The sequence below is a fragment of the Halichoeres trimaculatus genome, unplaced genomic scaffold (assembly GCF_033239565.1).
Source record: "Halichoeres trimaculatus isolate MK-OKI-2021-1 unplaced genomic scaffold, fHalTri1.1 fHalTri1_scaffold_18, whole genome shotgun sequence".
In the NCBI taxonomy this organism is placed as follows: Eukaryota; Metazoa; Chordata; class Actinopteri; order Labriformes; family Labridae; genus Halichoeres; species Halichoeres trimaculatus.
The window spans coordinates 23616801-23633474 of NW_027437196.1; the positions used below are offsets into that span (position 1 = coordinate 23616801).

General features: G+C 40.6%; 1 protein-coding gene across 4 annotated transcripts in view; it reads right to left on the reverse strand.

The window, feature by feature from the left end:
* Nucleotides 1-236: 236 nt before the first annotated feature.
* The window catches only part of ccny (cyclin Y), a 68716-nt gene continuing 52278 nt past the window's right edge, over nucleotides 237-16674 (reverse strand). For all 4 annotated transcript variants that reach the window (XM_074693183.1, XM_074693186.1, XM_074693184.1 and 1 more), the window contains 4 exons: nucleotides 16309-16428; nucleotides 11860-12026; nucleotides 7694-7856; nucleotides 237-5258 (listed from right to left, as the gene is read on the reverse strand). In XM_074693183.1, the coding sequence (XP_074549284.1) occupies nucleotides 5142-5258; nucleotides 7694-7856; nucleotides 11860-12026; nucleotides 16309-16428 (567 nt within the window). In that variant the 3' untranslated portion in view covers nucleotides 237-5141. The remainder of the gene's footprint in view (nucleotides 5259-7693; nucleotides 7857-11859; nucleotides 12027-16308; nucleotides 16429-16674) is intronic.

The window sequence follows — 16674 nt, forward strand, 5'->3', positions numbered from 1 at the left end:
TTAAGTGAATTTTGTACCCGGTACTTTTGACAGAATTTGGTCGGTACCAACAAAAGTACCTAATTCCAAAGTCACCAAGAATAATGTTGCAGGTGTTACCTACTATTTTTTTATCGCCAGCTGACTGAATCAACTCAATGACTCAGTTTCACCTCAAAATAAGTGAAAACTGAGCTCAGCTTTGGACACATTTAACTTCCTCAAATAAAGACAGATACTTTGTTTATTACAAGGTCTTAAAGTTTAATTCTCGCACAGGTTTTCCTAAACATTGCTTTAGAAGAGAAGAAACGGGAGCACTTCTATAAATCAAAGAAACATACAGAGAGAAGGAGAGAAAGAGAAAACAGAGAGATCTGAGTTAGAGAAATGAAGAACATGAACAGAATGAGCGAATCATTGAAAAGAAAAAACACACCGACAGTTACACCAGAATACAGCACGACTTTCTGAAAATACCATCAATAAAAAAAAACAGTCGTCTCAGGTACAGCAGTCGACTGATGTTAGCACAGGAGTCTTTGTGAATGAGGCTGAAGTCGTGAAACTGGACATTGTCTTTGAAGAGAGAAAGAAAAGTCAGAGAAAAGAAAAACTCTATGCAGAGGTAGAGTTCAGCGCACAAGGCTATGACACACTGAGCAACCAGCTGACAGGACGCCAAGGCCCAAAGGTTCTGCTGTCTGAGTCCGTTTCCCGCCTCAAATCTGATCACATGTTCCAGACTGGGCTGCATGTCGCACACATACAATAAATAGAATATACAATCTTAAAAAACCTCCGACAACAGCAACTTCAGTCACTCTGTTACACTTTTTATATTTCCACTCATTCACAAAACAACAGCTCTCTCCAAGTCCAGCTTTTTAAGAATCCAGGTGAGGAGGACCGGGTCAGAACAACTCCTCTAACAGGAGACGCCTTCAGGTCTCAGGGACTCTGGTTTGGTTCTGTCCCAGTACACACCTGCTCAGGTCAGACATCTCTCTGACAGACTGGTGCTCTCATAGGTCGACGGAAACAGCTTCAACAGATGTGGAAGTCGGTGCCCAAAACAACAAAAATGCTTTAGAGAGAAAACACTGAAGTCACATTTAAGTTTTGAACCTCTGTGTTTTGCAGGAAAAGGTATTTAAAAGATAGTTTTACATATTTTTTCCCAGATCATGTTGTGACAATTCTAATAAACCTGATAGATGAAACTTTGAAATCTGGTCAAACATAAGGCCAAAAAACATCCTTATAAAGTTTATAAGATGAAAGGATAATTGCACCATTTCATTAAATGAATGAAACAAATCACAATCTGATATTTTAGCTTTATTTTCAACAAAATTTTGTTTGGCTCTGGTTTTAGAAATATCAGTCCAGTGCTATCAGATCACTTTGTGTGATTTTCTGAAACTATGGAGCCCCAAATGGACAAATTCAGGAGATGAAACTCAACATTAGTCATGACTGTGATGTCACTGTTACTTGTCAACATCTTACTTTTACTTTTGTAAATAGCATCACTTCCAAATATCCACCAACCTCTAGATACAGGTGGAGTATAAAGTGCAGTTTTGTTCATGTTCCACACTGTGACCCACTCTCCTTCAGGACACCAAGATTTTCATGTATTTAAATTCAGCATTCTCAAATACAGATTCCTTATTGTTATAAGTTGTAGTGTTTATTCATTTATTCAGTTTTCTATTTAATTTAATTTATCTATTTTTTAAAAATCTGATGAAAAATCCTCGAAAATGAGCAAACAGCTCTCAGAAAAATGGTTATTTGGTTTGTTTCTGAACTTTGTTGAATGACTGGTTAACAAGCTCCTCCTCCAATCACCTGAGCTCAAACTCTGCTGCCTGTTTCCAAGTCTTCACAATAAAATATTTCCATACAGCTGACATAATGAAGCTCCTTGATGGTGTGTGTAGGATGACATTAAAGTGAGAATAATTACTGGTGGAAATTTTCACAACTGCTGCAAGTGATGATGAAGTTTAGAGCTTTAATGGCAGATCTAATGCAGTCCCAGCTTTTATCAAAGGATGAGTCCTTACTCAAAGATTGTGGGGTTTGAAGAGACAAAACAAAAACTGCAAGGTAATAAAACACCAAATACTAAATAAATGTTAAACAATTTATAAAAAGAAACTATTTATGTGCCAAAATGCATAAAAAATAAAGAGGTTTAAAACAAAAAATTAGCTTGTTAAAGATGAAAAACACCATGGTTTGTCCATCTGGGGCTCCATAAGAATCAGACAAACAAATATGAATAGTTTTACACTGATTCTTGATTAAAACTCCTGAAGAAACCAATCATAAAGCCTGAATTTTCTTGCTTAATCTAAAACAGACTTCTGTAACACAAGGAAAGCGGGACATTTTCTGAAAAACACTGAAAGAAGAAAACAGAGAAGAGTCTAAAGTGGTGTCTCCCATTCAGATCCAAACACTTGCCTTCCTCTCTTCTTGATTTGTCCTCAGAACAAAGAACACGTTCACCGTTCTCATCATGTACAGTCAGAACTGAGCCCATATAAATACTCTAACATCATTCTGTTTTTACAGTACAACGTCAGTCTACAGACTTTGCACACTGGCACTGTATTTACACTTTACAGAAACAATTTAGCAAAATTTATACAATCTTTCTTTGTGAAAGCAGAGTTATGTTTAATGCTTTTTCATTCATTTCGGTCCAGAACAACAAAAATGAACCCTGAAGAGTCATGCTTTAGTGGCTCCTAAATGTCAATAATCTGTTTGTGCTGTTTGTCTGTAAGCTGGAAGAACCGTACAAAATGTTAAACAATATTTACGTCAGGTTTATTTGTTCTTGTCCTCCAGTAGAAAGAGGAGACGTGTTAAACGAGCTTATTACAGGCACCACAGGTCAGGACGATGGCAGTGAAGTACACAATATGAACTCTACAGTATGTCTCACATCCAACCGCTGCTCTCCAGTCAGTGTCCTCTCAAAGTGTGCATGCTTCATCAGAGTTTATCACAACAACAGATGAATATTGCTTCATGTGAAAAGCTGTTTGAGGCGAGCTGGATGGCTTTGCTGCAAAAACAGGTTCTGACCAAAAGTGAAGCTGATTCTTGCTCTGCTTTCCAAATCTGTACAATTATCCGTTAATTCACTTCGGTTACTACAGTGAACCGAATTTAAGAATGCCTTTGCCCTTGGGTTACGTGATGACCTCATCATTTCTGCAAGTCTCAGGAAAATCTTGTGAAGATCTTGTGCTATTTTTTTAGAATACTGGACCATTTTGAGTATACAGACATATTCTGGGATTTCTAAATAGAGGTTTGAAAATCTGCACACGTGTGTGAAAATCCAGTATTTTGACTTTGAATCTGTGTTTATAATATTGTAAAGCAGAACACCCCTCTTTAACATCATCCAGATGTGCACGCTAGGTTTCTCACCTTTTCCATGAACTTTTAGTCTGGATGCTTGAGTGTGGTCAGCGCTAAGTAAGATCACTTGGATCAGTGCCAGGGTTTTCTCTCGTGGACAACAATTTTAAGTGTTAGTCACAGACTTCTCATCTGAATGTCTGCAACAGATCACATGCCAGATGGCTTATTTGGTATAAGATGAAAATCATCAGATTCTTATGTGATTAATTTACTACAAATAGGTTGAAATAATGCAGAAATAACATCTTAATGCAGTTTTGTAAATGGAAAGATCCGTAGTGAGTCGAGTTTGTTTGCAAGACAAAAAGCAGACAACTTTTGTTGATGTTGTTGTAAGAGTTTGGATCAACTGTTGCTTCAGTAGCCTCAAGAGCTTATATAGTGTGTGAAATGTGAATATGGTGTCAGCGAGGTCACTGATTGGTTGCTGATAAAGCAATGGCATGTTGAAAATAGCAAAAACCTTACTGCCTTGCAAACAGATACAGCGCACCCACCTGTTAGTAAAGTAGGCCATATGCAAAATTATACCTTTAAAATGCAAATTTCTGTCTCAATATGATCAAAATGGATAAGTTATTTTCCAAATCACCTTCTGCACAGTTGTCAAAAATAAAGAAACGAGGTAAAGAGACCAAACTGTTAACACACCAGGCTGTAATCATGGTAACTTCTGTTTTAAATGAGCCTTGTTTTGTTAGGGCTCTAATTGGGCTCAAGTGGGCACTCCAGAAATTGCAGTGCAACAAAACTGGCTTTGTGTGTCAACACTAGAGGTCAAGTAATTACCACATGCAGGCACAAACTTCAATGTAGCTTATTATTTTTAATCTCAGAGAGAAAAATCTGTCTTCACTTTGGTCAGAACTGCCCTTTGAGGAATTGATTGAAAATGTGGATTTGTAAGAGTTTGACTCCCAAGTTGAATCACTGACCCTTTCTTTAATGTTGAGTTTATGAGGCTTAAATGAAAATGAATACTGTAGACTTTGTGATGATATGTAGTCCGGTTTATCAGCCGTAAACTCACAACAAAAGTGAAATGTACATATCTTCTCTTCGTGGATGCTCGGGTGTGCTCGCGGAGGTTTCTGCTGGATGAGAAAGCAGAGGAGCAGAAAAACACCAACAAAAACACTAAAAAAGAGGATTTTAAAATTCATAATGTGCCTGTAAGCTGTCAAAAGAAAACCTCCGCCTCAGCTGAGAAGCTGAAACAGGAGATTAAAAATAAAGGAATGTACAAGCAGGTTCCCTCGATCAGCCGCACACACCAGTCCAGCCTCAGAGGGGATTATGGGATGCTGTCGTCTTCTCCATCGCCTTCACACAGTCTCTCACATCGCCAGCTTTACTTCTGTTTGGCCTCTTTTTTTTCTTCTTCTGCAGCTTTCATTTTAACAACTTTCACTCACACTCTTCAGTTTGGTTCAGCTCAGCTCTGTTTGGTTCAGTGCAGGCACCCAGTGGGACTTCTTTTATGTACAACAACCACAGAGGATGCAGTCACACTTATCAAAGTGCCAGATTGTGAGTGTACATGTGAGTGTACATATGTGTGTACATGTGTGTGCGTGTGTGTACATGTGTGTGTGTGTATTCCAGACTGATCCACAGGACTGCAGCCCACCTGCTTTGACCTGCCTTCTTGGCAGAAACACAGTTCAGTTTGTGTGACAGGTGCATCTGTGCGCTGCGGGCGCTCAGTGTTAGGAGATGATGGCCGGACACCACCGCACCACCGCCAGGTTGTCTGCGCTCACTGACCGCTTCTTGGCTTGTTTCCTCAAGTCCTTATATTTGTCGTCACACAACCGAGAGATGGCCTGGAAGTCAGAACAGAGGGGAGTGAGATGGAGACAGTGAGCCCCTCGGTTTGGTGGTAAAACAGGAAATATTTCTTTGGAGCGAGAAAATTAAACATTATGATCTCAAGAATCTGGCTGAGAGGTTGTAGGATTATCTGTTTTTATTATATTGTGATTATTGGATTTAAGTCTAAAAATAGTCCTCCTTTTTTAACAAGAGATTTTATTTTTGCCCTAATCTAAAAATGTTGTGATTTCTGTGCTTTAAACCTTTGAGAAATCTCTAGATCGCTGTTTTTTACAACTAATCCTTTTTTTTGTTTTGCTCATTTTTATAGATGGATGTATGACATGGATTTGATGGAGACACTACTGATTAAAGAAAATTGAGAATAACTTGCTCTTGGAGCTGTGCAATGTTGCAAAAGTTAGCGTCTTTGCTTTGGAGCAAAAAGGTCACCAGTTCAAATCCCAGTTCGGGCAATGTGAGTCTTTCTGTTTGGAGTTTGCATGTTCTCCCTGTGCATGCTTGAGGTCTCTCTGGGTACTCCTGCTTCCTCCCACAGTTTAAAAACATGCTCATTAGGTTAAATGGTGATTCTAGGTAGGTGTGAGTGCGTGTGAAAGATTGTCTGAGTTTGTCAGCCCTGTGTTTGACTGGCAACCAGACCAGGGTGTTCCCCGCCTCTCGCCCTAATGGTACTGCCACACCAGACGCAAATTTGCGTCGAGATTACATACAAAGTAAATGCAAAGATGCATTCTGACGCTGATTCGTCCCGTGCGTTTGTGCGGCGCATTTGGGGCGGCTGCGTGTTTGGAGCATTGGCCTGTTTGAGGCGTCAGACGCCTCTACGCTTGAGTTAAAAATATTGACCTTTCGACGCAAACTCAGGCTGTGCCGCGGCAGCCAATCAGTGATGACATTCCCTCATGACGTCATTTATTTGATGACCGCCACTTGCACCAACTCCAACCCCGCTGGAAGACGGAGGAGAAAATAATCTGTGCGGTGTGTCATTATCCAGAGTTGTATGATATGACGTGTGTACTCTACAGAGACCAGAAAAAAAGCAGCAGGCTTGGGTAAAAGTCATTGAGGAGACAGGTTTTGAAGGTAAGATCTGTAAATATTTGTTCCCAGCTGGACTTGCCTGCATGGGCTATTACTAAGTCCGACAGTGTTTTCCTCAGTGGAGTTTTGTCGTAAAAGATGTAAGAGCCTGATAGAGAGGAGGAAAGAGCGGGGCAGGGGCAGAGCCAGGGTAAAGATGGAAGTTCTCTGAGGTCCTCTCTTTCCTGGACCCCTTCATTATCCCCAGGGAGACCTCTGGGAACATGGGTCGAGGGTTCGAGGATGAGGTCACAGGGAACAGCCAGGCAGGGCCAGTGGAGGTAGATTACCAGGGAGAGGCTGCAGACCTTGATTGTGATCTCTAGGGCTTTCACACACTCTCCCGTCATGCTTTTGAAATCACTGCTCATTGTTGTTCAGATGCTCTTTCGGGCTTTTGTCTTTAAATGAGCGGGCTCTCTTCTCCGCTAGCACAGTGTAGTGCGTCAGCCCCTCAGCTTGTCAAAACAGTCCAGCATCCAGACTTTGGCATTCACATGGCGCTTTACAGGCGTAACAGGCGTTTAAATTTGCAAATTTGCATCTGGTGTGGCCGCGGCATAAGACCGCTGGAATAGGCTCCAGAATGAACTTTCTTTTGTTGGATGTCACTAGTAAGATCTCTGATTACATTTTGGTATTTTAAAATACAAGTTTGAGGAAGGTAAGAGTTCTGAAAAACTGTGAGGATCAATATCAAACAAGTTCCATCATACTTGAAAGACAGTGCGTGCTTACACAACGCAGCCTACTACACATGCTGGGCAGCGCAACACAGTAATCTCCTGATCTATCATGTTTAGCTTTGCTTGTTAAGCAAATGCACAAGATCTGCATTGGTGTGCATGGACTGAGTTTGATCTGCAGACGTAAAGTGAGCTGAAAACAGCTGCATGGGCTGGACGTGTGTTTAAAGCAACGTGGTCGCTCTCCTTCATTAAAATACAAACAATCAGGCAGTAACAGTGAGACATTGTGCACAGCAGGCTCCTCTGGTTGCCAGTCTAAATGAATCCCAGTCATTATTTGTGCCATGAATTAAAGCTTTGCTTTCACTGCCTCACAATGTCACCATGACCTCCATGAACCGTCTTCAGTTAATTATGATTCTGCCAACACAGAGATCATTACGGCTGCATGGATCTGTTTAGAAAGCTGACTGCTCTGAGGTTGGAGGGGCGGGGGAGGAGGAGGAGACAGATGTTGAGTCGTGCAGCTAATTACACAGCGGCACGCCCCTGCACCCCGTCCTTGAGCGTCAGAGAACAGCCAACACAACCGTCAGGCATAGATTTTAGGATTTAAGAGTCAAGAAGCAAACTCTATGTGCACTTCTCACCTCCAGTTTCTGAGCCTTGTCCCTGCTGAGGGGCTCCAGAGGGAAGCTGAGGTTGTTAGCCTCAGCCAGCGAGCGCAGGTCAAAGTAATACTTGGCGTAGACGCTGGACGGCACGTTGATGTTGAACTGCAGCAGCTCCAGAAACTGACGCTCCAGCTCGTTCCTGGTGTTATAGAAATAGAAGATGGGTGAGTTTGACATCCAGAAGCAGAATTAGTATGTCAGATTGTTTAGATGGTTTTAGAGAGTCACTGATATGATTTACTCGTCATTTTTTTAAAGGTGTAACTTTTAAGTTGTGATGCTTGTGCCTGAGGTTATTTTACTTCCTGTTTGCTGACAGGTAAATGGACCATACTTAAACAGTGCTTTCCAGAGTAACATTTTTCATCTCCCTAAATTGATGCATACTGATTTTAACCATCTTGCGAGGTAGCCTTTGAACCCAGTAATAAATATATGCCATACAGAGACAGAAGAGAAGACAGAGATGTAAGACGCTCTTGAGAACAGCCTGGCAGATCCATCACCTTACACCTCAATACACCAAGAAAATCCCTGGTACACCCGCCTAACATAAGCCTCTCTTTTTCCTCAAAAGGAGCGATACCTAAGAAAAGTCTCTGAGCATCATGTGTTAAGAAAAAAAAAAGGTATTGTCATGCATCGCCTCATGCTGCACAGCTCGGTGATCCTCTTTGCAGCAACCTGACAGCCAGCTTTCATCAGTTTATCTTCACTCATGACCGATTCATTCTGCACAGTAACCTGCAGGAGAAGAATTCATCTCTCCTTTTTTCCAGCCTTTGTTTCCCTCCCACAGATTTACAGGCGTGCAGCAACAGACGAGCTAAATTTAGCCTCCACTGTAGCCAAACTCTGCCTAATAATGCGGCTTCTTTTAAATCTCAGCATGGCACCCATTCAGCTCCTCTCCTGTTTCTTTTAGTGTTTCTCTGCTCCTCATAGTTTCCACACAGATCCCCCTGCAGTTATTTCAGAGTCGAGCTGCTGGGGGTAGGAAGGGGAATTCAGGAGGGCTAGGTTCCTGAGCCTGGATTTAAACAGACTAAAACTGATCTTCTGTGGAAATCTCTGGTCAAGCTCTGACTCAGTGTCCGGTAAATTGACATATGGCAGCGCAGCAGAAGCACAGGCGGGGCTGTGCTCACTGGAAAGAGTCCTAAACAGGTGGATCACAGGCCCTGCTGAGTAAAACCTGAGCCCCAAGACAAGAATACACAGCCACTGGTGCAGAGGGGTGGGAATGCAGCAGGGGTCAGGGGTCAGAGCGGTGGCAACACGTCTGCAGCATCGTGTTTCCCCTCAGAATAATCCAGCCAAGATGCCGGTGGATTTCTAAACGGATGTGGTTTACAGCTTTGGATACTCCAGATGCTTCTTGGTTCTCTGACACTATAATATCAACAAACCTATTAGATGAAAATGATATCACATTTAAGAAACATTTATAGTATTTTTAACCTGGGGCTTATTTTGTCACATCTTTCTGACTAATGTGACAACGTGAAGATTCAGGGTTACTTCAGTAGATTGCTGCACATGTCCTAAGAAGCTGAGCAAACTACAAACATTCATTTTTGATTTTTTGATACACAAATTAAAAAAGATTCTCACAGAGCTGAACTTATTCACTGCAAAAAACTCATTTCTTGTAAAAAATTGTCTTGTTATACCTGATATGAGCCACATTCAACGGGTCAGTCCGGAAAAATGTCTTGTTTCAAGATATTCAAAGACAAAAACGAGGTCTGAATTGCTTGTAACAAGTGAAAACAAATCTGCCAAAGGAACAAGAAGAATTTGCTGGAATATTTGCTTAAAACTAGAATAATGTCTTAATACGAGTAACTTTTCTCTTGTTTTATTGGCAGATTTTTGATTTTAGCTTTTCAGAAGCACATTAGACCTCTTTTTTGTCGTTTAATAACATGAAACAAGACGTTTTTATGGGCTGGTCGGTTGGATGTGGCTCATATTAAGTCTAACAAGACACTTTGTACTGAAAATAAGACAAAATCACTAGATTAGATTTCATGTTTTTCCAGTGTTACATTTTGCTACATCTCCTGGGATCATCAGCTGTTACATCCCTCTTTTCAAACACACCACACTTCATTGCCAAAAGCGGTAAAGTTACCTCTCAGACAGGATTTACTGCTACAGAGCTGTTTTAACCAGACAGCTTTTTGTTGTGGTGTGCAGTGTCTCTTTCAAACTTTCCATTCCCTCTAAACTTTCTGCATTTGCCGCCAAAGTCTGGCAGCTTACAGATAAGACACCTATCAGCTTCTACTGCTCAAAAAGCATCTCTTCCGTTAAGAAAAGCTCTATCTCTGCAGGAATCCTTTCTGTACGTTGATAGACACTTACAAAAAAATCTCAGTAGCTAAACCAAGCACCTTCTGAGGATGTGCTTTCACATTTTCTCTGCAGTATGAAGCTTGAGCCACTAAGGCTTGTTATGCAGCTAATGGTCAAAGAAATCCATCATATAAAGTTGAACCTCATAGCATCAGTTAGGTTTTGACACACACAGCACATTGAAGCAGGGCCAAGCCCTTCAAATCAGCAGCAAACTGTATGAGCATGTTTGCCTCTTGGTATCACTTCAGGAAACTCACATTATCCCAGCTTAAAGTTTATTAATGCAGAAGAACATTATCTGTTTGTGACATCAAGGCCCCAAACCTCATCATGTCTCACAGATTGATTTATGCTGGAATTGAGGAGTGATGAGAATAGACTAAAGGTCTTTGCACACTGTCCATTTTTTTGAAGATGCATTTTTGGAAACTATAATCAAACAAACACACCAACACCTTGCATAATGAATCTGATGCGTTTGTATTTGTATTAATTGTGAAAATTCGCAGTACAAGAAAAATGGAATCATCAAGTAATTGATCCTGAGCAGAGGCGGTCAGTATGCTGGAGGTATGCACACGTGCACACACACAGGCACACAGAAACATCGTCACACACACGTACACAAGTTTTCATTCATCTTCTAAATGTCACCCAAAATGTGTAGAGAAAATATGTCAGAAACTGTGAGAAAGTGATTTTGGAAGTAGCCTACAGGTCCTCTGAAAAGTCAAAGTACCCAAGAAGCAAGCTGGGTGGATGGGAATAAAGGCAAAAAATCGAACCTGTTCCGAAAAAAATAATGACAGACGTGAGTGTGCAATTATGATTGACATAACACGGGATCAAGTTATTTTGTAACATGGGTAAATTTAAGACAAAAAAAAAACAAAACAGACTTAGTGCGCAAAGACCTGAACTCCTACTGGTTAATATCAACTGTCTTTACTAGTTAGACTCTACACTGGCTGAGTTAACCAGTCACAGATAACATACAGCTTCACCTTCATTCATGAGATCAACACACTGAAAAACCACACCAGGTTACAAGATGTCATCTGAGCTTGTTTACATCCAGGTAGTAGAGCATCACACCAGTTGCTTCAGAAAAGAGCTCCGCTTGCGCTACAGCTTCAACCCAACATGACCCACATTTCAGATCTATTCTAATAAAAATATCAATAACTGAAACTTAATTTAAAAATTTGCTGCCATCCTCAGCAGCATTCACCACCAGCTCTTTGCTCTGTTACACAAAATGAACTAACACACCCTCAGCTGTGTTTATAACTGCAGCCAGTTTATTTTATGATGTTGTCTGAAATATGTAATGAAAATGAAAAGAGAGCTATAAAGACTGTGTTATGAAGAGCAATTAGATTCAATCTTCATTTCTTAAAATAATAAAACACAGTTGTTGCTACTTCATAACACAGAAGTTTAATTATATTGAGATTTCATGCCCTGAGTTTATTGTTATGGAGAAGAAAATGAGTATAAAAGCATTGGCTCTAATTTTTGTTCTGTATTAGTGTCTGGTGGGGGAAGTTTTTGAGCAAAGAATAAAGAAAAATCATTTATTTTAGTTTTTTAGTTTCAATTTATATTGTTAAGGTTTTATTTTTTATATTTTTTTACACAAAAGTAAATAAATGTGCAGCAGAGATGACAAAGCTTTACATGTAAAAATATGTTGTTGGTTTGTAAATTTGCACAAAGAGCTGACCTCGTTGTAGGTTTGTATTGTTTCAGTGTGTGAGTGTTTTTTTCCCACTCACATGTCCTCCACAGTGATATCCTTGAGAATTTGGCAGTAGTCGACGTTCCACACCGCCTGGTCGTCCCAGACTTTGGATGCCAGCAGGATGGCTCCTAACACGATTCGCTTCCAGTTCGCAGGACAGATGTCGATCTCAGCGTAGGTCAGGAGCCTCTCCAGGTACACCTGTCACAAAGGCGCATGTCACAAGTAAGTATTGGTCTTTCACCTTCAAAAACAAAAAAAAAACATCACAGATAAATGAGAGCTCCTTGTCATTTCACGATCATTGTCATTACTTGTGTAAACAGCTGCTTTTTGTGCTCCCCATGTTTAATTAGCCTCTGTTCTCTGCGTCTCTCACACACACTGCAGCCTCCTCCATCAGTAGTCTCCTGCCTGCTCCACCTCCAGGTGAAAACCACAATAACAAGATGTCAAAAGCTGATGAAACCTAGCTCTCCTCCAGCTCGCGCTCATTAAAATATACACTCCATCCTTCCACCTGCCTCTCCCCCAGTTTTCATCCCCCTCTTTCCCTCAGTAGGCAGAATTCCCACAGTCTGCAGATCACAAAGCACAGAGAGCCCGCAGGCACCTGCTCCTTACGAGATGAAGAGCTGGTACAGAGGCTCATTCTTCTGATCCATTGATCATCATTTTGTTCCAAAGAGAAAAAAGGGAGTGTATTCTGTTAGATTTTATAGCCGCTGTCGAACATGAAAGCTGCACTGATTTGCTGTAGACAACTTTATGTCTCTGCTGCTTGTCAATTTGGTCTAATAGAGTCATTTTCTTGCACATGAAAGAATCTGAAATATTTTGGCACACGTCTTTGCTTGTGAAACAAAACATATTTTTAGTTGTGGCCTTTAACGTGCTGAAAATGTTGAATTTTTCTTAGAAGTCAGTTAAAACTGGTGCTGTTGCATCATCAAATACAGCAGTTCAGGTGAAACAACAGACTTCCTGATGAGGGAATTTGCAAGGTTTTGTGACCTATAAGGTCTAGTACAGCATTTTCCTCCCAGCTGACTTGGAGCTCGCTTCCTGTATCCTATGAATAAAAACCGCTGCAAGCTGAACTGAATTCAGACCAGCTACTGTGGCTCAAAGCTTTGAAATCTGTCATCTCAGATGACAAGTCTGACAAAAAATAGTTTGCAGAGATGTTGTTTTTATGGCAGGAGGGGATATACTTATTCTAATTCTGTCTGAATCCTCTCTGTGGCAGGACTGTCAGCTCCATGTGACTAAAAATCCTGAAAAGACTCCTCGAAGACAGCAGGAAAATAATCACGACACATCTATTAGAGAAGGGTTTTTACCTTCTAATTACCGGATGGGTAATGCTGCCTTTCAAATTAGACAAACACAGAAGGAAGGGGAACATAAACGTGGTGAAAATGAATGAAATATTCTTTCATCCAGCCTGGCTGGACTTGCCCTCTGGCACGGATCAGGTGGCTAATTGGACAAGTCATGCTGGGTAGGTCTTTGTGCCTGCAGGCGATGCTAACCCGTCTCTGTAGTGGCCATGAGCCTGCCAACAGACAACACACACACACACTCATCTGGCTGCAGACAGCAAACAGCACTGCAGAAAGCCTGCATAAATGAGATCCCAGCCACACGCTGGGAAATAGGAATACAACAGCAGAGAGAAAACAACACAAGGCACAACAGAGGAGTGGGGCAGGGTGGTTAGCAAACAGCAGCACTGGGTGAGCAGTCAAACGATTACAGTTTAGGGGTACTACAGTTTGGTATTAAAACTCAAATCACAGAAAAATTAAAAACAGATTAGCTTTTACTCTCACACAGAGAATTAAAGATTAACTAAATGTTTAAGTCAGCAATTTGTCGTTCTGTAAAATAAATTTTGAGCAGAAATTCACAAAAAAAAAAAAACTAAAAATTGCTGACCTCCTAGTTCTCCAGTCCTTCTATCCTATCTTATGATATAGTTCCTGGGAGGGAAGAAAGACTCCCAGCATCCATCTAAGCAGCCCTGTCTAAAGTTAGCTGCGTCAGCTAAACTAACCCTATAACCACCAGCCAGCAGCTCTGCTCAATTACTGACGGCATGCCAGACTTCCCTCTGGGGGACTGGAAGAAGCCCGACATGTGCCAGACTGTCCTACGTGTCTCATTTATGCTCCTGTGATTGTGAGCTGGATCTCACACATTTTCAGCGCTGTGTGTGTGTGTGTGCACGTATAAAAACACATCTATCACATCTGTGTGTGTTTGCTCTCACATCACTGCCTGATCACAGCAGCCCACCCACTCAGCCATGCATGCCGCTAACACGTGTGTGCGTCTGTCAGGAAGCAGAGCAACTCAATACTGGGCTAACAGGCCAGACGTATTAACCCCGAACCTCCCAGAGTCAGAGGACACACAGGGAGGGAGAGGACAGACTTGTTACTGGGCAGAGGAGAGGCACAGAGTGAATGTAGGGGCATCATTTAAGGTTAGATTTTGAATAAGAAATACCAAGAAAAAAAGCTAACAGGGATAAAAGTAAAAAAACAATATAGTAGAATTTTTTTTTTTTTTGATTTTTAAAAAAAATCAGGATTCTTCATCAAAAAATATTTTTTTTTTGCAAATTCAAATTCTTCATTTCAGTCTTTGATTATAAACTGGATTACAAAACAGATACCACTTTTCTCCAGCAGGGGGTGAAATGTTTCTTCCTGACTCACAGGATGTGCATTTTATGGTAAAATATGGCTCCTGATACAGTCTGTGGGCATTATCATCATCATTGAACTTTTTCACATGGTCTGGTGTTCAGAAAGCTGAACTGAATCGAGAGAGCAGCATATCGTCCCAGCCCTAAAAGATAATACACAATGCATTTAATTACTTCTGCCAAGGAGGTTATGTTTTTGGGAGAGTTTGTTTGTCTGTAAACAACATAACTCAAAAAGTAACAAACAGATCTTGACGAAATTTTCAGGAATTGTTCAAAATGGGATAAGGAAGAAGTGATTAAATTTTGGAGGTGATTTGCATCACCGTCTGGATCTAGGATTATTTTAAAGGATTCTTTATCATTGTTAGATAGGGCCCCTTCACCATATGTGGATTGCTCTGCAAAACAAAACAAGACAGGGTCACTATAATTTCTGACAGATGTGAAAGTATGATCCAGATCCTGGCAATATTTTGGATACTAAGATCCAGAATATGAAATATGTACTGGGTCATCACAATTTTCAACACTGTCAGGAAACAAATTATCGTACACACCTGCTACTAAAACCAAATTGTAGCAGACAGTCTGCTGAAAGGGAGTAAAACATTAAAGTAGGACTAAAGTGTTGCGTGACAATCACAATATGCTTGGTGGAGGTCTGCTCTCTGAGTGCTTTCCTAGTTTTTACAAGTGATATGTTCTGCTAAGACATAAAACTTTAAAGGCTCTGGAACAGACATCGCTTCCTAAGGCTAACAATACGAGTACTTCAAAGAGCTTTATTTTTGGTTTTAGAGACCCAGGTGCAATCGATATGAAGGTCAACCAAATGAAAGGACAATCATACTTGATAAAAATATTGAAATGCTGCACAAAAATTTCAAAGGAGCAAAACCAAGTTCTACTATTTAAATAGTTGACACGATCTATGAAACATCTAAACCAATAAAGAACTCACTGCAGCGTCATCTTTTTGTTTAGCTGGCGTTGGCTGTGGTTGTAGTTTCTTCCATATTATCTCATCTTCTTAAGATATTTTGGATATTTGTGTTTTCTTTCAGAAATAAATAATTTCGTCCTCATACTTGACCACATACTTTCTTCTCTTGTATCCTGTGAGTCAGGTCATGATTATCTCGCAAACAAAGTGATGACCACCTCCTCTGACTCGCATGTAGTCAGCTTTTTTCATTTCACACAAAACTAAATTTAAGGCGTCAATCATTTCTGTTACATAATCATGCAAAAGGCTGCAGCTTCAGGTTTCTAGGGCATACCCAACATAAGCTCCATTTATAATGATTTAATTTTCATATTAGTTTAATAAGAACAAAGCAAACAACAACCCTTATATTATTAAAAAGCTGAATGCAAGTAACAGCCTTGATAAAGAATAATAAATCAGTTTGTTGTGTTTGATGAAAAGAGAGCACACAAAAAACAAAGTCATGTGGGGAACGCAAGAAATTAACTACAACAAAAAAAATCTTTTTGTTGGAGAGACAGGACAAGATTTCACATGTGAGATAGGAAGAGAAAAATTCCTGCAAACTGCAGAGCAGAGCGATCTTTGCAGATTTTACAGGGCAAACAATTTCCACCACAAGAAAAAACTACAAGAAATTTATAGATAAAAGAAAGAAATGAGGTTTGAATATCAGTGAAAATAATCTGAAGAAGGCACAGGACACAAAAGGAGAACCAGGATGCAACACTCCCTCCTGGTGTCTGAAACACACACACACCCAAACAGAAACTTACCAATGTGACAATCGCACACTCAGCTGTGAGCTGTGCTGCACTGAACAGCGTCCGAACGAATCGGTAGATCTGTTTCTGCTCAGGGTCGTATTTTTCGTAATCAGCGGGGACTTCTGATTTCTAAAACACAGAATAACCCAAAAATAAAAATCACTGAGAGAAACATGTAACACCATTCTTCACCTTAGAAAGATCACTTATAGGGCTTGTATTTGGGATGTGGCTTGATCCATTTTTGTTCTGCAGCCTTTAAGACAAAGATTGGATAAAAACACATCTGAATGATCCAGATGGCTCCCCAGATTATGGGACAGGCTTCTCCCTCTGTGCTATTCATTTTGTTCACCAGCTCGTGTGCTTTGTCTT